At 37.3% G+C, this 23,573-nt stretch overlaps 2 protein-coding genes across 11 annotated transcripts in view; one reads left to right on the top strand and one right to left on the bottom strand.

Annotated features, from left to right (window-relative positions):
* On the bottom strand, positions 1-11,532 carry Dimt1 (DIM1 rRNA methyltransferase and ribosome maturation factor). Of its 4 annotated transcripts, none has more exons than XM_015497269.2 (12): positions 11,316-11,532; positions 10,890-10,963; positions 10,292-10,378; positions 8,601-8,662; positions 8,428-8,521; positions 8,294-8,343; positions 6,929-7,052; positions 6,700-6,792; positions 5,059-5,123; positions 3,956-4,019; positions 2,092-2,198; positions 1-452 (listed from the first exon to the last, which is right to left on the bottom strand). In XM_015497269.2, the coding sequence occupies exons 1-12, from the start codon at positions 11,389-11,391 to the stop codon at positions 410-412; spliced, it is 939 nt and encodes a 312-aa protein (XP_015352755.1). In that variant the 5' UTR covers positions 11,392-11,532; the 3' UTR covers positions 1-409. The 4 variants fall into 4 exon arrangements, with proteins under 4 accessions (XP_015352755.1, XP_015352756.1, XP_048655957.1 ...); XM_015497270.2 differs by having other exon boundaries at positions 11,107-11,454; XM_048800000.1 differs by having other exon boundaries at positions 11,233-11,398.
* A 97-nt stretch (positions 11,533-11,629) lies between these two features.
* Ipo11 (importin 11) overlaps positions 11,630-23,573 on the top strand; it is a 199,948-nt gene continuing 188,004 nt past the window's right edge. For 5 of the 7 annotated variants that reach the window (XR_007346325.1, XM_015497266.2, XM_048799989.1 and 2 more), the window contains exon 1: positions 11,630-11,758. The gene's annotated coding sequence lies outside the window, so the exon portion shown is untranslated. Of the gene's footprint in view, positions 11,759-18,700; positions 18,883-18,969; positions 18,994-23,573 lie in introns of those variants that run through there. The other 2 variants (XM_048799990.1, XM_048799991.1) reach the window with 2 other exon arrangements.

The following is a 23,573-nucleotide window of genomic DNA, read 5'->3' as shown; positions in this document are numbered from 1 at the left end:
TTTTAAGAAACAAATATTTTATTGTACATGTGAATAAGAAATGGATAGGTAATATGTGACTAATTTAACACACTTAAACTTGAGGAACAGAGCTGATGGCCTAAAAAGGTCTTTACAGTATAGAACATGGTAAAGAGATGTAAGATAAACTGCTAGAAATGGTAAGTTTAAGGTTGTGCGTATCTGCGGCTCTTGAACTTGAAGATTACTGTGTATAGATTGAACCCTGCCACATGGAGTATATTCAAAACAAACAAGACTTGTTACTGCCTTAAAAATACAAAATAACAGTACAAAAATAGTCAAGCAAATAATGTTCCAGTTGAGCAAAAGCAGAATTTGTCTTCTCAAATATTAGAAATCTAGAATTAATTTTTTCTTGACCATGACAAAATTATTTTCCAAATAGCTAGGAAAAATGGATACCTTCTGCATTGAATCCATGTAGCAATCTAAAAAACAAAATGCAATGATATTAAAAAGCTAATTTGTGACACTGTGATAATGTATAGATTTGTACCATAACTAATAATACATGCACACATCAGCTTACTTAATGCAACCATCCAACTCCTAACATTAGTCATTATAAAGAAACCTTATTTATAACTTGGATAAAAACCATGTCATGTTGGTACTTCTTTTTTGTTATAACATACATGTTTTAAATTATATTGAACCTGACTGAAATTATTTTACATTTTTGCTGTCTGAAGCGTAAGAGCTCATTGGCATTTGTTCTATTTCAGCTTAATTAACTGAACAAGAAGCTGTCTGCAATTTAAGGCAGAAGTCAGATGAATCACCAGTCTTCATATTCTTCTGAGCTGAGGTTCAAAGTAAAAACTTTTAAACATTGTTTCTCTCTGTGGATACCTGTGTACTTAGCTGACCTTTTTAGGAGTGGGGGTGGGCGGGGTTTACTAGGGATTGAAATCAGTGGCACTCAACCACTGAGCCGCATCCCCAACCCTATTTTGTATTTTATTCAGAGACAGGGTCTACATCCCCAACCCTATTTTGTATTTTATTTAGAGACAGGGTCTCACTGAGTTGCTTAGTGTTTCGCTTCTACTGAGGCTGGCTTTGAACTCACAATCCTCCTGCCTCAGCCTCCTAAACTGCTGGGATTAAGGCATGCGCCACTGCACCCAACAACTGACTTTAGTTATTAGCAAACTGCACCCTAAAGAAATTTAGTGAGAATGAAGCAATCAAGATAAACTATTTCCAGGCTTGTCCATAATAACAGATGAATTAAAATGTACGAAAAAGCAAAGTATAGATACATATGAGTAGTGTTCAACTCTTAGGATTACCATCTATTAACTGTGTTGACATGTTTTCAGCACAGAAGTCAAAACAATGATTTATAACAATCTACAATAATTTTTTAAAAAATTCATCCTCTATCTAAAGCATTGATGCTTTAAAAGTAAACTGGCTAAATAGCTAAAAAGTTCTGAAAGTTAGTGTTAATGAGTAAAAAACAGATCAACTGAGTACAGGTTATTTTATCTAGGTGATTAATTGAAGCCTTATTTTCATGAAACTTAACTGCTTTAGTTTAAAGAAAAGCAAATTTTGGTCTGAATTGCCCAGGTAATTTGACAGGTATTTTACTAAATATATATAGAACTTCCTTCAGACTATAAAACAACTAATACTAAAAGGATAAACAGATTATAACTTACATTTCATGCTTGATAAGATCTATTTAATGATAGCGATTCCCAATAAAGAATCATGCAGTTACATGTGTTATGATTTTTCAACCTTATGGGCTTTGAGAGACTATGAATGTGAGTTGGCAGTGGGAAGGCAGGGCAGGAGGGAAGGAACACACAGACTACAACACACATTAACAATCTTCTGGCTGGGACTGTTCTTCAAAAAAATAAAATTAAAAAAAAGTTCATTCTGCTGCAGCTAACTAGCCTCCATCTTATACCAAATACTATTCCATACCATGGAAGTGCTATGCAATAACTCTCCCAGGTAGCACCTTATACCACTTAAAAGCCTTTAAATCTCTTAATCTAAAAGTACCACAGTAAAATGTAAACACAGGCAAAAAAACCCTGTAATTACCTGATAAAGTCATCTATGTCCATGGAACGGGCCCGTTTGTCACTAAAACCTGTGCTGGTTAGGATTTGCTGTATTTTATCTGCTATGCTGAAATCTTCTGGTATTATCTATCAATATAAGATTCAGAATAAATGAACATATCTTTAATGAAGTTCCCTTGGCTCTTTTTTTTGCCTAATCCAGTAAGTCCTAAATAGTCCGTTTTAATACATCTGTTGATGACAGCGTGGAAAACCTGACGGTTTGGATAAGACTGAGATCTCTAATTAGTTAAGCGGCTCATTTTTTACCACTTTAACACAGAATATCTTGAATGGGTATCATCTATATTGCCCGTTTCATCATTAAAATTCTGAAATAGTCACTAATTTCAGACTTCATAAAGCTAGAAATTTTATTTAAAGCAGCTGTTACTCCTTTCAAAATTCTCACATTTTATTGCCACAATTTCATCTAACCAGTTAATCTTTCTGAGATGACCTGTCTGTCTCTGATCATTTAGAATATTAAGTGTTTCATATTTGATTCACATCTTCTACTCAAAAATTGTTCTTAATCCAGCTTAACAGTTTACTTAAGCTGATGTTTCATGACCTACCCATAACATAGGATGGAGACAGTATTTGTGGTGCATTAAACCATACAAGATCTGAGCCATAAAAAGCAAACATCTCATCTTCATGTGAATATGCGCATGAATATACTGCATACTTTAAATCAGGAAAGGGAGTGGGGGCTACCTCCACGTGAAGGGGGCAGCTCTGACTCTTGTTTAAAAAAATGTGTGAATGTGTTAAGTGGTATGAAATTCACAACAAAGAAGTCTGCTATGTAGCCTATAGTGTATTGTATTACTTCAGTTTCTAGGTATTAAAAATATTTACAAAGGGACTGGAGTTGGGGCTAAGCAGTAGAGCGCTCACCTAGTGCGTGAGGCCCTAGGTTCGAGCCTCAGCATCATGTAAAAAATAAAATAAAGGTATTGTGTCCAACTACAACTAAAGAAATAAAATATTTTTTTAAAAAGTTTATAAAAAAAAATAGCTACAAAGAAAACTAACTTTAAATTTGTAATTGCACACCAGTAATCCCAGGGGCTCAGAAGAATTGCAGTTGCAAGGCCAACCTCAGGGATTAAGTGAGGCGCTAAATAGCTTGGCAAGACCCTGTCTCAAAAAATTAAAAGGAGTAGGGATATGGCTCAGTGGTCAAGCACCCCTGGGTTCAATCCCCAGTACCAAAATAAATTAATTTATGATTGCTACATGAGTACCAAACGGGACGATCACAATTCAGAGGATAGCAAATTGTACACAATTATTTTAAAATGAGCAAGTTATACATTTATAGCATTGAGAAAATACTTGGCTAAATCGGACTTTTTTTTTTTTTTTGTGGGGAGGGGATACCTGGTATTGAACCCAGGGATACTTCTGAGTCACATCCCCAGCCCTTTTCTGGATTTTATTTAGACACAGTCTCACTGAGTTGCTTAGGGCCTCACTAACTTGCTGAAGCTGGCTTTGAATTCAAAATCCTCCTGCCTCAGCCTCCCGAGCTGTTGGAATTACAGGTGTGTGACACTGTGCCCAGCTAAATATAATCCTTTTTTTTTTTTTAAAGCTATTAGTAGTTACGACAGGGTGGAGTAGTCAGGATTGCTCAAGATCTGTTGCAGCATCTTGAGCAATCTCGACTACTCCACCCTGTCGTAATACCAGTCAGTATTCAAGTCAAAATTAAACTAGTTATATATCATATACTGTCTTTTAAGGATCACTGATATGTACAAAATTAATCTCATGATAATAAAAAAAAATAGATGAATATTTTATAACAAATAATTAAAACAACTTATACTTACAATATTATGGAGTGAACAGTGAATTCTGTAGTTTTTTTCTAACAGCTGTTGTACTGCACTTGATCTATAGCGTAAACAAGTGATATAAATATTACTTCCAAATCAGAGATTTTGTACATAATTTCTGTTCAGATAAAATTTAATCTATGTTCCACTTGCTAAAATTAAGGAATTTAAATAAAAAGGTGTTGAATACTTAAACTTTTATGATGCAAAAATTATTTTTAAAAAGCATAGTCCTGATAAACATCTTTTTTTTTTTTTTAAATGGACAACGATTTCCCCCCCCCCCCCCCTATTTTTTTTTTTGGTACTAAGGATTCAACCCAGAGGTACTATACCATTTAGCCACATGCCCAGTTCTTTTTATTTTTTATTCTGAGACAGGGTCTGCTAAGATGCTGAGGTGGGCCTCAAACTTGTCATCCTTTGACCTCAATCTTCTAAGTTGCTGAGATTACAGGTATCCACCACTGTGCCTGGCTACATAAGCATTTTTAAATCTCCAAACCGTATAAAGCTGGCTCTCGCCTCTTTTTTTCCTTTAGACCTTAAGTTGTGTTTCATTTTCCAAGTTAATAAAATGGCACAAATTATCCACAAATGTTAAATGGGTGGGCCATCATTACACCTTCTTTCTTTTTGGTAAGGATCTTCCAAGGATCCTCTACCACTAAGCTATATCCCCCACTCCTTTTTATGCTTTTAAATTTTGAGACAAGGTCTTGCTTTGCCCAGGCTGATCTTGAACTTATAATGTGGTCTCAGCCTCCTAAGTTACTGAGACCACACAGGCACCACTGCACTCAGCTTATTACATTTTTCCGATAAGGGAGGGGGAAAAAAAACCTACACAAGTAGATGGTCAGGTCTTTTTTCCTTTCCCCCCCCCTAATTTTCCATAACTCTTATCTGACTCCAACTCTAGGAACTTTCTTCATGATATTATTCTGCCTTCTAAAGCACCGATAGTTAAAAGGATGAAGTCTGTCTGGATGAATAATCTTTATGCTTTGGGCTGGCTATTCAGGAAAAGGACCAGATTCTAGGATGGCGTCTGGGGCACTGGCCCTTCATATATTAGAAATTAGTAATATACTTACTTAAATGCAGCAGATAGTGTCTTGTTTTTCCTTACAAAAGTGATCCTTACTAGGCCATCCCATTCCTGAAACAGAAGATGGATATTTTCCTCAAAACACCAAACTCCTTGCCACTGCCTATTAGGTGTTGTTTTGTTCTTTTATTTGTCGACGGACCTTTATTTTACTTTATTCACTTACATATGGTGCTGGGAATTGAATGCAGTGCCTCACACGTGCTATGCAAGTGCTCTACCACTGAGCTCCAGCCTGTTTTTGTTTTTTGATGTATAAAACTGGAAGAAACCTTGAGTGATGAATATGGTATGCTAAAGTAAGATGTACTCTTGATTCTGGTGTCTTTGTGCACTTCACTGAATATATATTTTTTTAAATTAAGAAAAAAAAGTAAAATAGTCCTATATGTGACTAGGTTGGTCTTTAACTTGTGATCTTTCTGCTTCAGCTTCCTGAGTTGCTAGGATTACAGGCATATGTCACTGTACTTGGCTCCATGTTACTAGGGACTCTGCAGAAGGAGGACTGCAAGTTCAAGGCTAGCCTTGGCAACTTAACAAGACCCTAACTCAAAAGAAAAAAGGCTGGGGATGTAGCTCAATGGTACAGTAAACCTGGGTTCAATCCCCAGTACTGTGTACAAAGTCCACACGTGAACAAAGAACCATATTGTGTTCAAAAATAAGATTCTGCCAGGCACAGTGGTGCATGCCTGTAATCTCAGCAGCTCAGGAGACTGAGACAGGAGAATCAAAGTTCAAAGCCAGCCTTAGCAACAGTGAGGTGCTAGCAACTCAGTGAGACCCTGTCTCTAAATAAAATCGGAAAATAGGGTTGGGGATATGGTTCAGTGGTTGAATGCCCCTGGATTCAATCCTTGATACCAAAAAGAAACAAAAACAAAAGAAANCCCAAAAAAAAAAGTTTCAGCCAGGTGCAGTGTCACACAGCTGCAATCCCAGCAACTCAAAAGTCTGAGGAAGGAGGATCACAAGTTTGACATCAGCCTTATTAACACAGATCCTCATCAACTTAGTGACACCTCATCTCAAAAAAATAAGAAGGATGAGGGTTGTACCTCAATGGTAAACACCTTTAGTTTTGATCTCTATTATCAAACCCACAAAAAATTAAAAATGAGATTCAAAACAGACATGATTTAGGATATAGCCTGTGTAATGCACCTAAACCTCCTTAAAGGAGTTATGGACAAATCACTTAAAACAAGTTTATCAAACAATTATGTTTTTCCATAAAGTGACTATAGTAAGATTTGACATCAAGTAGTCTAGATTTCTTTTTTTAAGTCACAAAAACAAGAATTTTTATTACAGAGTATTACCCAAAATATTACTCAAAACAATTTTCATTTTACCTTTTTTACAAGTTACTCAAATAGATAAGATTTTCAGAGCTATACTCTCTTAAGTGCAATGCATTTGCATTCTAATTGTGTCTTTTACAGACATATGTTTTGTCTTTCTATCATGCATCAAATTATTCCATCTACTCCATCATCACAAAGCTGTAATTCACATTTTCCTATCTATTTAGACCTACAATATTTTTTTTCTGCTATTATAGACACAGATTTTCTAAGTTAGAGTTCTTTTGTTTTAGAATGATATAGTATTTTAACCTCACCTGAAAATTGATAGGTGGTGGTGGATTCTTGGGTTCTATCCTTACAACACTGGATTCTACCTTGGGTGGTGGTCTGAAGTTATTCTTTCCAACCTGTTAATCAGAAAACATTTAATCCTCTCAAAAGCAACTTTTAGTTAGTAATCAAAGATTCTGTCCTCACAAAAGGCACAGCTAGATGCTCAAAAGATGAGGTTACTAGCCTATTTCAGTAATAAAATACACTTACTTTCATTAGATGGTCCACACGTGCTAATAGCTGTGTATTAATTGAGAGTCTGCAGTATAACTTATCTCCAGGTTTTGCAACCAGTCGGAGGGCAAATTCTCTTTGAAACATAAGTATAGCACATCTGAAAAGAAAACAAGAATAAGGAAATCATCACTATTAACTATGAATGTACTTTGACTACAATAAATTTTGAGGGGAAGGAAATAGCAGAGCAGTATCTGTAGTTGATGATGAGTTCAGCCGGTTAGAAGGTAGAAAACTTTAAGCTTTAGTTTTGTTACCACAAAATGAAAATAGTTGGCTTTGTTATGTTTTATAATGGCCATATCCCTAACCCCAAGGAAGACTGCTTGCCCTCAAACATCAGATGAGTAGGTACTTCAGATCTGTATCAGTACATCACCCCTTATACAAAAACAATAAAACTGATTCTGTTGTTGGGCACAGTGGTGCATACCTGTAATCCTAGCTTCTAAGAAGGCTAAAGCAGGAGGATCTCAAGTTCAGGGCCACCCCTGGCAACTTACTGAGACCCTGTCTCAAAAAATAATAAGGCCTAGGTATGTAAGTAAGTTCAGTAGTAAAGCACCCAAAGGTTCAATCGTCAGTACTACATATAAACACACAAAATTGACTAGCAGAATTATATTTGTGTGGCAGGTAATACTTTAAGAAATACTGCAGGCTGGAAAGGCAAGTTGTGATATTATGTCCTGTTAGTTTAATAGTTTAAAGAATATGGACTTTTTTCTTCAAACAGGGAGACTTTGGGAGGCTAACAAAATCATCTTCAAAGCTGCATTTCAACTTTCTTTTCTGTGAGTGAATCATATTAAGAAATATATTTGCAATTACAAAAATATCTATATGTATTTCTGTTTATATACTTCAAACCAAAGTTTCATGAAACAATATCACCTGGACCATGTACAATGCCTTCTGATATATTCTATTCCATGTTATTAAAAAAAAAAGGATGATCATGACTCACTGAATTTACTTTATAACCATTAAGGGGTATCTGAATTGCAGTTTGAAAGCCACTGGAAAGATTCTACCAGAGACCAGTTAGGAAGCCACTGCAATTTATGTAGACATAAGGTAATAAAATAGTATGATCTATGTTAATGGCAGAGGATTAGAAAATAGGGAAAGTCATACTACCCTCCCAATGCTCTACAAAATAACTCTGGTCAATTGAAAAAAGAAAAAGACCTCCATACAAATCAATGTTTTCTATAAAAAGTCTACAATAGTCTTTCAATTTACTTGACTTTCATTTTCAACTGTCTTTTGTGTTCCTGGCCTAAACTGTCCATCTTTCTTAAATATGGCAGTAACTCTTGTTTTTTTGTCACAAACCTGAAAAAAGGTCGGTGCAGCAAAAGCTTGAAGACAAAAGGAGAAGAGATCTGTAAGAGAATTACTAGTTACTCTCAGGAAAGACACATCAGAGAAACACTTAGTAAGATGATTCTGACAACTTGAGGACATACCTGATAAGGCAAATTTGCCACACAAGTATCAAAGAATGGCAAGTCTGTTTTCAACACATCACCCACCATAACTTGAAGTTTGCTGGCCAGAGGTCTAATAATATGAAAATAAATTTAGAAGAATGTTGTTTCAAGAGACCGAAATGCACTTTAATTCTATTGTGTATACTCACGTGCCCTGAACTCTTTTGTGCAGTTCTGCTACTAGCCTTGTGTCAAGTTCACAGGCAATTACCTAAATTAACAAAAAAAATTTATTAGGTTCATTATGAAAGTATCTTATTACCCAACCAGTAATTCTTATATGATTTAAACTGTCTTCCAATTTCTAACCATACTCTTTCAATTATTTTCTACCACTTTAAACAACAAAGAAAAAACATCACCCAGAAAAGAGGACATTATGTGAGATTCTCAAGTAATCACCAGAATTGTTCTGTTGGCTTTGTCTCTATGCTTTGTAACTAAGCAGTGGATAAAAAAAGAATATACAATATGTATGTAGTGTTTTTAGACCAGAGTTTACAAAACTACTCCTAGTATATTACTTCTTTTATCAACTGAGATCCAGAACATGTGGCATAAGTAACTTCTCAAGTGAAAATGGATAGCAGACAAAGCTATGTTTGTAACTTTACTGCAATATGTTCTTAGATTTCATTGACTTCCAAGAAGACCATGTGTATGGCTTAGAACACGTGCTGCTTATTTCTGGCTCCCAGATTCATTTTATATTTTCACCTTATATTTGATATTCATTTCACCTTTGCTTTGCCATATAAATGCTGTCCAGCTCCCTTATACTTTGGCTTCTGGTTGGGATTGGCCAGTGAAAGGCAATAGCTGGACACCATTGTGGCTCAGTGGTGGAGCATTTGCCTAGCATGTGAAGATTCTGGGTTCTATCCCCAGCACCAATAAATAAATAAATAAAAGCACCAATATGAGTACCTATAATGGAGAGATTGGGTATTTATTTCCTAGCCTATTCCATGCCTTGTAGATATTTCAGCAGGAGCTATGTTCTGTTGTGGCTTCTCTTCAATAAATCACACTCTCCTTGGTCTCTCCCCTTTTAACCAGGCCTTTTGATGGTAACTGCTTCCTGCTGTAGCTACTCCTCATTATTTCATTAATGCTTATTGATTCCTTGAATCCCATTCCCATACATCTCTAAAGAGTCTTCATCACTCTCTTTAGATAAGCCCTTTAAAATGTGTTTCTTGCTTCCACCAAGGACCCAACAATGATTCCACTTAACTGAAAGCTGGATTAGTCAAAACACAAAAAAGTTACTAGAAGTGACCAGGTGGCACCTCAATCTTAGAGGCATGAACTCTAGCTCTGCAGGTCTTCTATAAATTTCTGGGTTCCAAAAATCACAATTTCTTTGCTTTGTTTCTCTAGGGCTAAAGGCGGTTAACTGATCTTTGTAATTATTTTGGGGTTTAGTGTTCCCATTTTGTTCTTTTAGTCCTCTAACTACAATAATTAATTCCCTGTCAAAATACCTAATATGTCAGTTTTCTTTTCTTTCTTTTTTTTTAATGGTACCAGGGATTGAACCTGAGGGCACTTAACCACTGAGCCACACACCCAGCCCTTTATTTTGAGACAGGGTCTCCCTGAGTTGCTGAGGCTGGCCTTGACCTTGTGATCTTACTGCCTCAGCCTCCCTAATTTGCACAGGTGTGTGCCTCCATCCTCAGCTAATATGACCAGTTTTCCTAATATATTTCATACTTTCTAAGATAAAATTCCTAGTAAGGAATCAAGCATTACAATTAAGACAGTTTTATGTTTGTATACCAGCTGAGCTTGCTACAGTCATTTGTGATATTAAAACATTAAACCTCATTTTTACCTTTTTTGCCTTTTCTAACAACTTTACAGTCATGTTGCCAGTTCCAGGTCCAACTTCCAGCACCACATCCGTTGGTCTTAGGGCAGCCTAAAAGCAAGCACAACCACTTGAGATCCTTTAGCATTTTGGAACACAGTTTATACTTGAACATCTTTGTAAGCGTTCAGAGATCTTACTCGGACTTCATTTTAATGAGATTTCTTCATATGTGTGGTTCCAAAATTAATATATTAGGTGCAAATGAAAAGCTGAGACCTCTCTTAACCTGGGGTATACTTCTCATCTTTAGGAGTCAGAAAAACAAGAATAGCATTTCTTTCTAAATTGTCTTTCTACTTAGGAAATGATTCCAATAGCATCCTGTTACCAACTCTGTTCATACCAACAAATTCAAATAGGAAAGAACTGTGTATGATGAATTTGACTAAGAATCAATATTTCTCAATTCTGACCCAGCCTGTGAGTCCTAGACCATTTTTTAATTCGTTCAACAAATATTTACCAAACATCTACTTTATGTCCCTCTTCGCTTAAGTATGGTGAAAATAAAATTAAGAATCCAACAAACTCCTCTCTCCCGTTCCTCCATCACACCCACCTTATCGATAATGCTGTTAACAATGAGAGGATTTTTCAAAATGTGTTGCCCAATCCCCGTGTTGAACATGAGTCCTGGAAGAAAACACAAAACAGCCTTAACTTCTCAACCACGATTAGATATCAGGCCGTCCCAGAGAAGAAAGCGGGATCGGTAGTGGGGTTAGATTACTGTGCCAACGAAGCCAGCGAAGATCCCACCCCGGGCCGGGACTGACCACACTGCTTTAAGTCCATCCCCCCGCGGGCCTTGTTTGAGGCGACGCGCTGGGCTCAGGGGCCGGCGCTCCAGGAACCTCCGACATCCGCGCTTTCAGGAGCGCAGGTGGCGGCGGGCCATCTACCCGGGTTTGGGCCTCGGTCCGCGCCAGGAATGGTCCCGCAGGAAGACTGGACCGGAACCCTGTTTCCTCCCGGCTGTCCACACCTCCGGCGCTTTTTAGCTCCCGGCGCTGTTCCTGTCGCTTGCGGCAGCCGCTCGCCCCTGACTTGATCTTCGGCATCCCTGCAGAAAGCGGGAATCTAGGCCCGCGAAGTGAACAAGTCCCAAAGCTTGAAAGCTATAGTCTCTGCAGCACTAGAGAGACGCTGCCAATCACCGGTACGCACGACGTGGGGAAGGGGCGAGGCCCACGTTCCGCCTCCGTACGCCCTGGACTCCTCCCCCAGAAGGGTGCTGAGCGTGGAGCCCAGGGGTCGCCGGAAATTGTAATCAGCAGCTGCAGGAAAGCCTGGACTCGGGAGCGACGAATCCCAGAAGGCCCCGCGCCACCGAGTCTGACAGTTTGGATTGGCTGGCTTAGAGTTGGGGCGGGGTACCTCGTCGCCGTCCACAAGGAGCTAGCGGAGAAGCTGTGTGGTACTCTAAGCGTAAGGTTTAAGTTATTTAATGTGGTTAAGCCTCCTCTAATAGGCCAGGTTCTGGGATCGCTGACATCCAGAGAAGTTTTCTTTCACGTGTCTCTTTCCTGCTTACGTGCAGATTGCAGGGTGGAAACTCCTTACGTTTCTCCTCTGCTTGCTGTATAGAAGGGAACTCCGAAAATGGAATTAGCCTCTAGTTCCACTAGCGCTTCTGATTCCTTTACTTCCCTTTGTGCTTCATCATTCATTCTCTGTACGTTTTTTTTTTTTTTTTTTTTATGAGCCCCAGCTGTACATAGGCCACTGCTGGAAATTCACGGTTACGTATTAGAGACTGCTCTCAAAGTTTATTCCACTGAGAGATCAACCAAAAGCTCCAAAACGCTGTGTGGTAATACGTATGTATTGGGTGTTGTAATGGGTGTGTCAACCCGACTGTAACCTCCATGAATACAAGATCTGCGTCAATTTCACCTTCCAATGTAGTGGCTCTCGGTTTTAAAAATTTCAGTGTATACTCTATGGAAAAAAGTCTTTTCCTGTCATTACTAAAGAAAACTGTTTTGCTGAGCAATTGATTGTGTGCATTCACAAAAAAGTTTGTGTTTTTCAAAATGCTTTCTACATAATTCCTATTTTCTATTATTTTTTTTTCTTTGGTAGCAGGGATTGAACCCAGGGGCGCTTAACTACTGAGCCACATTCCCAGCCCCCTTTAAATATATTTTTAGAGACAGGGTCTCTCGGAGTTACTTAGGGCCTCGCTAAATTGCTGAGGCTGGCTTTGAACTCAAGATCCTCCTGCCTCAGCCTCCTAAGTCGCTGGCATTACAGGCGTGTGCCACCAAGCCTGGCTATTTTCAATGAAACATGAAGTCGTTTGGGCAAGCATGATTATCGTGTTTTACACTTGAGGGAATCCAGTCTCATAAAGAATAAAGGTATTTGCCTAAGTGCTACAGGTATCAGAGATGGGGGTGGAACCTAGTTACTATGTCAAAATAAGGCACCAGCCTACCACCTGTGGGCTTCATTGGTTTCTACTTCCAGCTCTGTGTTGGCATCATAGTCCTTTGCCTTCATTGGTCAATGGACAGTGAAGCAAAAAGGTACTAGCTCAGACATTCCAACTATAATTTAAATCAATTTTATTTTTTTTAATGACAATCTAAAATAAGATCCAGAGGATCTGAAAATATTAAGTTTAAAGATTAAATCTTTGACATGAATGTTAAAGTAAGCTATGTCTGTGTTGGAAGTGTAACTCAGTTGTAGAGCACTTGCCTACTATGCTAAAGGTTCTGGGTTGGATCCCTAGCAATGAGAAAGGGAGAAAAAAGGCTACATCCAAGTTAACAATCAATGCATAAAGTAAGTAAAGCTAATTTTATTTTTTCCACTCCTATGAATTTCCAGGGACCCAAAGATAGGACAGCTACATTGAAAACAAAATCACAAAATCAAACAAAAAACAACTTGTAAAAGTCCTGGAAAATACAGAAAGTAGAAAAAAGGTGAAAATGTTACCTATGATTTCATTATGCTGGAATAATTTATGATCAGTTTGACACATTCTTTCTTTTTTGTTGTTTTAGTAATGCATGTTTTTACATAGTGAGGGTATACATACAATTTACTGTTTTTTTTTTTTTTCCATAAATACGATAACATAAAAGACACTTGTGTCTATAAGTGTAATTCAGTAGTAGAGTAAGTGGCTGGCATGTACAAGCCCCTGGGTTTGATCTCCAGTACAACAAAGAAAAAACACTTTTTCAAGTAATTTCATACCCTGGATAATCAATATTCACAGCTCCTGAAGAAGAAGATTTCATCTTGTGAATGTATATGTTTACTATTAAATCATTTCTGTACCATTTGTCATGTAAAAAAAAATTGAGTCTTATACATTTTAGTGCATTCATGAAGAATATTTCTATATCCTTTAGTATAAAGTTCCAAGAATGAGATTATTTAGTCAAATTATATGAACATTTTAGTTTTTGGATATATATTGACAAATTATTTTCAGAAACAGTTTAATCAATTTTCGTTTTCACCAGAAGAATATGAGAAATACCCACTTCACTTTATTTTTGCTATTGTGTTTCTTTTTCCAAACTAGAAATAATTGTATTTATTATTTTGAACTGTTCAAGCATTACTTGAATAAATACATAAATAAAAACCATTTAGATACTAAAAGATTGTAGATGATGAAACTATCCAGAATTCACACCTATTAAAATATTGGTGTATGTTTTTCAAAATTTTTGGATACATAAAACTCTTCTAACTTCCTATTCTTACTTAACTAAATATTCTGGGCATCTTTTAATATTAATGAATAAAATCTGCATCATTTTTAACAGGCATTCAATTGAATGAACATATCATAGCTAATATAATCAATCTTTACTAAAAGAATTTGTTATAGTTTGAAGTTGTTAATAAAAATTAATCTATGAATTATAGTAACAAAGATGAAATCATTTCTCAAAGTCTTAATCCTTATATGGTATGTTGTAAACATCTAATGGGTAAACTTGTAAACATCCAATGAGCTGTATTATAACATAGACTTGCCCAAGTCCTAATTTTGTACAAGTTGCAATAATAAATGAAGTGTAGTAAGTTAGAAAGCCTATGGCCCTATAATATGTATATATTTCTCTTGCTGCTTTAACAACATAGATTTATTATCTTGGGATATGGAGATGAAGTTAAGAATAGTCTACAGGGCTTTTTTTTTTTCCCCCCAGAGGCTGTGGGGAAAAAAACTTTTCCCTTATTTTTCCAATTTCTACAGGTTGCTCACATTCTAGCTCATGGCCCCCACACTGCTCTGACTCCTACTAGCATGGTCATATTTTATTCTTTCTGACACTTTTTAAAATAAGTGCAAATTATTTATATTGATTATTTGAAAGGGAGCAACTTAATGCCTAATGACCCCGACCATTTGGAAGGAGCCTGGAAGAAAGCAAGAAAGTTCAGAAGTCAGTAACTCATTGTCAAAAAATACATGCTCTGAAGTTTACTTTCTTTATTCACAGAAAAGCTCCTCTGTCCATTATTCAGTCTCTTTATTCTTATTTTAGGCCCTAATAGTTTAAAAATAAGCATTATTTTAACTTTAAAATATTTTGGAAAGCATTGTCTTTGTTGGCCAAAGATAGGAATGAGTTCTGTCCTTTAGTTGGGCTGATACCCTGTGGAGAGGTAAATGTTTCAGGACACCTAGAGACCTGGATTCCTCAAAATGTCCCCTTGCTTTCCCCTTATTTTCTATTAAAATTATAATAATCTTTTAGATATAATCACACAGATTTTTGCTCTGATGGTGTGATAATTTACACTTGTATGTACTTGTACAGACAGAGTCTGCAGCTCTGCTATGCTCAGGAGGAGAAAGTGTTGGAACTTTCATGGCCTTTTTTTGGACAAATGAGGCTGATAACAACAGGGTTCAGTCATATCTTTATGACCTGATTGGGCAGGCTTAGTTGGCACACCCCTTTTCCATCTTTGGATTTGATTTCTTGTAAGAGCTTTGCAAGCATTCATGTGTTTAAAATTTATTAAACAGAGTGTATAGTTTTAATTTGAAAATGACTATATGAACTATTTTACAGATGATCATGGGAGAAGATAAAACACAAGAATGTCATTCATTTCATTATTTTTGATGAAGTTAGAAAAATTAAGTATTCTGACTTTAGTAATATTCAAATGAAAAACTGACAGCTTGAATACATTTGAAATCATTGTCACAGAAGATTGGGGTTAGTTTTAGTCCAATAGTGTGCCTAGTTTTTTTTGGTATAAAAAGTGTGTTTAAGGCAATTTCTCAAATCTTCCTTCCAAGCCCCCTCTCTGAAACTCTTGATTTTTTTAAAAACCCTCTTATGAAAACTCCAATGATTACATTTGATCTGCAGGATAATCTAGAATTATCTTCCCCTACCAGGATCCTTACATTGGTAAAATCTCATTTGTTATGTGAAGTAAGAAATTCACAAGTTTGGGGATTCGGATGTGGACATGTTTTTTGTACCTGCCATTATATACATACTGTATCTGAGTTTGAGTCTGTGCTCTTCCACTTAAGAATCTAACTTTGGAAAAATGACTTAATTCCTATGAACATCATCTTTTAATCTGTAAAATGAAGAAAAGACCACTCTCCATTCTAGATGAGGGTGATGAGAATTTATAAATTACATAAGATGTCACAAGTTAAATGCCAGTCCTTAAAAACAGAACAGTAGTTGACATATAGGAAATTCCAGTTTGTTTTTGTTTTTTAAACAGGGTTTCTCTTGAGTTGTGCAGGCTGGCTTTAAACTTGTGTTCTTCTTACCTTAGCCTTTCAAGAGGCTGAGGCTGCAGGTGTATACCACCATGCCCCACACATAAGAAGTATTTATTGGAAGTTAATTATAATAATGTAATTATTGAGGCAGAATGAGTGTTACTTATTATTGTGATGAGTTTTTTTAATTTACTTAAGATTGACAGGGAGTGGAAATCAGTGTTTTTTTTTTAATTTAGCATTTGCTTCATTAACTTTCTGCTTTTCCTTTACTTTCTCAGCTATATATGGGGGAAAGATTTCAGATGTATCCCAACAGGCACAATGGTGTTAATTTAAATATTTGTTTACTCTTTTCTCTAAAAACCCTGAGAAAATGACATGATTTATTCAGTTGTACATATTTATTTTGTTCATAGTATGTGACTAGCTTTTATATTCACAGTACCTAGGACTCCCAAATGGATTTGGTATCCTTACATTATTGGTAAAATTTGCATACATGCATTTTTATGGTTTGGTTTTCTTCCTTTCTTTTTAAAAATTTTTTAATTTTTTTTTTTTTTAGTTGTAGGTAGATATAGTACCTTTTTATTTTATCTATGTGGTGCTGAGGATCTAACCCAGGGCCTCACACATGCAAGTGCTCTACTGCTGAGCCACAGCCCCATCCCCAGTTTTCTTCCTTTCTGGTATTTTTTTTTTTCTTTTTCTTTTTGATCCCAGGGCTTGAACCTAGGGGTGCTTAACCACTCAGCCACATTCCCATTCCTTTTTATTTTTATTTTGAGACAGAGTCTTGCTGAGTTTCTTAGGAACTCACTAAGTTGCTGAGGCTGGCTTTGGACTTGGATTGCTCCTGTCTCAGCCCCAAGAGTCACTGGGATTTCAGGCTTTCACCTACCACACCTGACACATTTTTGTAATGTAGAGATTTCCAAATGGTCCATTATCCAAATAGGCGAGATCTACTCTTCTAAACCAGTTTTTCTTCTATTTTGAATTAGGTAACTTTTTCTACATCAAAATTCCTTAGAGTCCTGTTTCTCATACTGTCATCTGTAGACTGGCAGCATTGGCATCATCTGGAAACTTCTTTTTTCCTTTTTTGGTACTGGAGATTGAGCCCCAGGGTGCTTTTTCACTGAGCCACATTCCCAGTCCTTTTTGTTTTTATTTTGAGACAGGGACTTGCTAAGTTGTTGAGAAACTCACTTAGTTGCTAAGGCTTGCCTAGAACTTACAGTCCTCTTGCCTCAGCCACCTCAGTTACTTGGATTACCAGCTTACACTGCTGTACTCATTATCTGGAATTCATTAGAAATAAAGAATTTTAGGAAACATCCCAGACTAGATTAATCAGTCCTGTGTTATAACAAGATCCCTACATGGCTTGACACACACTTAAAATTTGAGATATATATATCAATAAAATGAGAAGATAGAGTTAAACAAAAAGAAAATGAAGCATGGTCAAAATACCATCCAGCTTCCAGATGTGGTGGCATATGCCTGTAATCCCAGCAATTGGGGAGGCTGAGGCAGAAGAATGGCAAGTTCAAAGCCAAATGTAGAGGGCTGGGGTTGTGGCTCAGTGGTAGAGCACTTGCATAGTATGTGTGATGCCCTGGGGGTCTACTCTCAGCACTGCATGTAAATAAAATAAAGGTCTATTGATAACTAAAAATATATTAAAAGGGGGGAAAAAGCCAGATTCAGCAATTTAGTGAGGCCCCTGAGTTCAATTCCTGGTACCAAAACAAAACAAACAAAAAAACACCCAAATAGTGACAGGCCCAGTTAGCATTTGGCATTTACTTCCAAACATGGGATCTTACCGAACATCATTTTGTAACCTACTCCTCTAATGCATTGCTAATATATTACTGTGTCAACAAATATGTTTCAACATAAATTTAGATGACTAATTTGTATTATCAGTGAATGTATTCTGATTTAATCATTACTCTCTAATGGTCTTTCAATTAATTTTTATTTCTTTACTTTAATAAACAGCCCTTGTGTAATGAATATCCTTGTAATGTAGTGTTTACAATTTGGGTCCAATCTTAAAGATCTTAAACAGTATCTGGTACATTCTACATGAGCAACAAATGTTTACTAATGTTTATGAACACAACTATTTCTTTACAATCTGTCTTTGTAAAGATAAGAAAACAGATCAGTAAGCTAGCTAGTCGCAGAAGCAATCAGAAGTGGCCCTTTTAAACCTTTCCACCCTTGCTGCTGCTTTGGAGTAGAGCGCCAGAAAGTTCAAGAACTTGAAAAACATTTGTGGTAAGGAGGGTTGACTGGTGGGAGTAAGAGTGTAATAATCATTCTCTGCGCTGCGAGACCCGTAAACAAGCAGTTCATATCTAGAAGAAAAAATGTTTCTGACTTCAGTTTTAGGCAATCCAGGAGACAACTGATTTTTCCAGTTTAGGGAAACGCGGATTTACTGTTGCCATGGTTACACATTTAGGAAGTCGGGGCTCTACTGCGCATGCTCATATTGTTGATTTGGATGCCGGGCGCCTTTAGGTTCGAAGAGAAAGCTCCGCCCACTCCTTTTCACCGTTCGCCTATCGTAGTCTTTTGCCTATCACGCGCATTGGCAATCTGTGACGCAATATCAGCGCGTCCGCGTCGTATGGAGTCGCGACGCTGAACATGGCGCGTTCCTAGAATCCGCTTTCGGCATCAGTAGGCGGCAGCGTGTGGACTGGCAGTGTGGGGCGCCGTACCAACCGACGCCACTTCGTTTTAAGAAGTGGGAGCCGGAGGGCCGGGTCATTCCGGACCGAACCAAACGGTGAGGCCCAGGCCCGAGAGCCGCAGAACGCGCGCGGGCAGAAGGAAGGAGTGGGTTGGGCAGCTGAGACCCGTGTAGAGAGGGAAGGACGTGGAGCTACCGAGAATTGAGGTATAGAGCAGTAAGTAGCGAGGGCGGCCTGCAGTCTTGGCTCAGTGTAACTCCTGGAATCCCTGGGAGCAGGGCGCTCGCCGAGTTAGCCAGTCATCCGAGAGCATGGTTGTGGAGGAAAATCAGGGTGCGGCGTTACAGGGACGTGTGTGCCAGGCAGAGCGGAGCTGAGGGTACCCGTTGTGGCTGCGATTGCGGGCCTGGGTGGTATATTTGCCCTTGGGGGATAGGTGATGCAAACTTTGAGAGAATTTTATCTTTAGTATCAAATTAGTAAATATGGTATATTGCATATTCAGCCTTGCTGGTAAGAGCAATACTATGAAATCTTTAAACTGCTTTGCCTTTAATTAAAAAGTGATGGAAGTTAGCATTTTCGGAGAGGAGTTTCATGCTGAGGTATGGCCGCCAATGCTCAATCTCAGCGACTCCTGCAGATTTATGTTTGGGAATATTTATGATTCAGCAAAACTATTTGAGGCCCATTGCATTTGTCATTTTTCTTTATTTTTGTGAGCTGTTGGTTAATGAGAGAAGTAATCTAAGTGACTTGGCTAAATAAATAGCAAGGACTGGTAAATTAATTGCCTTCTGGTGCCAAGGTTACAATTGACATACCTCTTCTTTACCACAATTTAAAGGAACTCAGTTACTGTGCAGTAGTGCCCTTGAGGTTTGGTTATTTAGAATGAAATAAGGAAGAGCAGTTCTCAGCCTTATGTGAGTCCTACCCCAACCTCTTCCCTGTGCATGTGGATTTCCCTCCTCCATTTTCGCCTTATTTAAGACTTACCTGCTCAGCACAGAGGCTTCACATTAAGCATAAGTGATTTCACTGTATGATACAACCATTGTATGACATCTTTTCTTGCATGTTTCTTCACTGATTTTGGCGAAATTAGGAAATTTCTTCCTATTTTTTTGTAATAGAATTGCAAATTTTATTTTTGGATGGAACTAGCACAGGAAATTGTGGAAACAGAATGGATTATAATATATGACAGTAGGTTGTGACCATATATTATAACCTTAGGACAGAAGGGTATTCTTTTTTGGGGGAGTAGGGAGCTAACCAGGGATTGAACCCCGGGGCACTGAGCCACTTCCCCAGCCCTATTTTGTACTTTTAGAGACAGGGTCTCACTGAGTTGCTTAGCGCTTGGCTAAATTGCTTTGCAGTCCCGATCCTCCTGCCTCAGCCTCCCCAGCAACTAGGATTACAAGCCGCGCCATCGCTCCAGCTCAGAAGGGTATTCTTTGCCATAGTTACATTTCCTAAAGTTAAAAAGGATACCCATTACAGATGAATTTGATTGAAGTAGTATGATTGGAGATTCTAAACAAACATTATTTGGCAATTAATAGAAAAATCTTTATATTTCTTGATATTATTATGAATGTATTTATAATCAGAATCAAACCAGAAAGCAAAATAATCCATGTGGTCATATGACATTTAAAATATTCCAGAGATCTTGGGGAAAGGCAATTTTAGTTGGATTTGGATCTTTGTGTTGTATGTATGTACATATGTAATTTAATCTCATTTCTCCTATTTTAGTATTACTGGTAATAGTATTTGTTCTTTTCTTTATCAGATGGGCATTATTAGTTAATTCCAGAGTGTTTTAGGGAATGGCCTGGCAAATTCGGTGCAGGTGTGTCTGAAGTGTCCTTTGGTTTTTAAAATATGGAACTGATTACAGCTCAGTCCACAGAGTTTAAGCTGAATCAGTGTTGCACACCTTTGCTACTTAATATGTTATATATTGCATTACCTAGGAGTTAGAAACTTAAAGTCTCAGGCCCAACTTGAAAGCTACTGATCAGAATTTGCATTTTTACAAGATATTCAGATGATAGGAATTCTCAATGAAGTTTGAGATACACTGTTTTTATTGGTGAAAGTTGAAGAAGACAGAGATCAGGCACAAGCCTCCATGAAAATTAGAGCATTTAAAAAATTCTGAGATGATTTTATGCTGATTATCAGGTCTATTCCTCTGGTGAATCTGGGGCCTAGAAATGGTAAGTGACTTTGTTAAGATCTCACATACCTAAATTCATAACCCAGGTTCTGATTCATTTCAATTCTTTTCTGTTGCTGGTCACTGGCAGAATTCATTATATTTAAACTGAACCAAAGCATTCATGAATGCAAGCTAGGTATTCATTGAACAGTAGACATTTTTTTTGATTACTGGACAGGCAGCTTAGTAATCCTGTATCCCTAGTAACTGCTTTTGTTTCAGGTAGTGGCTTACTATCCCACAACCTTTCCTCCTTCCTCTTTACTAGAAAATGTTTTCTTCTATTTCAGAGAGGAAATATGTTGGGCAGGAGATCTGTTGCTTTTTTTTTTTTTTTTAAATACATTACAGCAGAATGCATTACAATTCTTATTACACATATAGAGCACAATTTTTTATATCTTTGTATATACAGTATGTTCATACCAATTCATGCCTTTATAAATGTACTTTGTTTTCTTTTTTTTGCATTACAATTCTTATTACACATATATACCACAATTTTTCATATTTCTGTATATAAGGTATGTTGACACCCAATTCGAGTCTTCATACTTTGGATATGATCTCCATGTACTTTGGATATGATATCTAATGTACTTTGGATAATGATGTCCATTACATTCCACCATCCTTGCTACTCCCCTGTCCCCTCCCACCCTTCTGCCCTATCTAGAATTCATCTATTCCTCCCATGCTCCCCCTCCCTACCCCACTATGAGTCAGCCTTCTTATATCAGAGAAAACATTTGGCATTTATTTTTGGGGGGATTGGCCAACTTGACTTAGCATTATCTTCTCCAACGCCATCCATTTACCTGCAAATGCCATGATTTTATTTTCTTTTAATGCTGAGTAAAATTTCATTGTGTATATATGCCACATTTTTTTTATCCATTCATCCAAATGTTTAGTTATGGATGGACACAGTATTTTTATTTTGTTTACTTATTTTTATGTGGTGCTGAGGTCACATGTGTGAAGCAAGCACTCTGCCACTGAGCCACAACCCCAGCCCATGCTTTTTGTTTTTTCTCTTACAAACATGTCTGCCTCTGTCTCTAATTATATTCTAAATTTTCTGTCCTTTGGGGCAGAAAATTCTCCCTGTGTTAATTTACTAGGGCTGCCATAACAAAATGCCAAACTGAGTGGCTTAAACAACAGAAATTTATTTTCTCACAGATCTGGAAGTTGAAAGTTCAAGGTCAAGGTGCTGGTAGGTCTGGTGTTGTCTGTCCTTGGCTTGCAGATGGTTATCCTCTTGCTATCTCTTCATATGATTGTCCCTTCACATACAAGCACCCCTGATGTCACTTCCTTTTATAAGGACCCAAGTTGTATTAGATTAAGGACCCATCCTAACAGCCTCTTTTTGTCTTATTCAATCAGCTGTTTAAAAACCTTATCTTCATACACTGTCTTTAGGATTTCAACATGTGAATTTTTGGGAAACGGTTCAGTCTATAACACTTTGTTAGCCCTCTTTCACTCTTAACTGGCACTAATTTACTAGGATTTAAGCACACTTTAGGTCTCTCATCTTAAATATATCCCTTTCACCCTAGATTCTTCTTCAACTTTATCTGTAATTTCTGTAATTATTTCCTGTAACTTTTTTTCTCCTGTATTGAGGATTGAATCTAGTGGTGCCTTATGACTGAGCTACATCTCCAACTTTTATTTATTATTATTTTGGAGAAGGGGTCTCACTAAGTTGCTTAGGACCTTGCTAAGTTGCTGAGGCTGACCTTCAATTTGTGATCCTCCTGCCTCAGCTTCCAGAGTCTCAGGGATTATAGGCTTGTGCCACCATGCCCAGCCTTTCTCAACATTTCTTGAAAAAGTTGTCTTTATTCATTTTTTTAAAATCTCATTACATTTTTCTCCCAGTATTTTGATGTCTGATAATCTATTGCAATCACTGAATTTCATGGGATGGTGTTCAACATTGACCTCACTATTGCTAAAGCTAATGGCGTCTTTTTAAACATTTGTCATTTTGAGACAAATCTTCCTTGAAATTTTCTTATGCTTTTGGGGACATATTTTCTCTCTTTCCCTCTATCATATTAGCCAGTCTTTTTTGGTTTATCTTTTTTTCTCGGAACACTTCACATGTTTTTTTATACTCTGGGGTACTATCTTCTGCTCTCTTTTCCCTCTGTCTACTCTCTGTGAATGGTCTCATCTTTGGTGACCTCAACTAGCTTTGTTTTGAAGACTCCCTAATTGTTGTCATTTTAGTACAGCTTGATCTTCAACTTTGTTGCATTATTGTGATCCTAAGATACTTTAAACTTAATGTCAGAAAAATTATGTATCAAGCTTAATTTTCTCTTCCTTTTGTGACCCATTTATTCTGTAGTCACTTGGAAAACCCCAAGATATGATCTCTTCACTCTTATTACTTTGTGTACTACCCTTCTTTTCCCGTCCTTCCATTACCTGATAATTTACCAAATCTTGTTTTACCTTGTTTCTCTGGTTCTTTTTCCCTGCTGCTCCTATGTTGGTTTTGGGCTATCATTTATCTGACTTCCCCCCCCC

This window comes from Marmota marmota, unplaced genomic scaffold, assembly GCF_001458135.2.
Source record: "Marmota marmota marmota unplaced genomic scaffold, marMar, whole genome shotgun sequence".
In the NCBI taxonomy this organism is placed as follows: Eukaryota; Metazoa; Chordata; class Mammalia; order Rodentia; family Sciuridae; genus Marmota; species Marmota marmota.
This window is presented reverse-complemented; position numbering and strand designations above follow the sequence as displayed.

What these genes read in the sequence shown, in the direction of transcription:
- Dimt1 (XM_015497269.2), bottom strand. Translation starts at nt 11,391, where the DNA reads ATGCCGAAGATCAAGTCAGGGGCGAGCGGCTGCCGCAAGCGACAGGAA. An exon ending in TTAACAGCATTATCGATAAG is followed by an intron (nt 10,379 to 10,889) that starts GTGGGTGTGATG and finishes GCTTGCTTTTAG; the next exon opens with GCTGCCCTAAGACCAACGGA. An exon ending in ACACTATCTGCTGCATTTAA is followed by an intron (nt 4,020 to 5,058) that starts GTAAGTATATTA and finishes TTTACGCTATAG; the next exon opens with ATCAAGTGCAGTACAACAGC.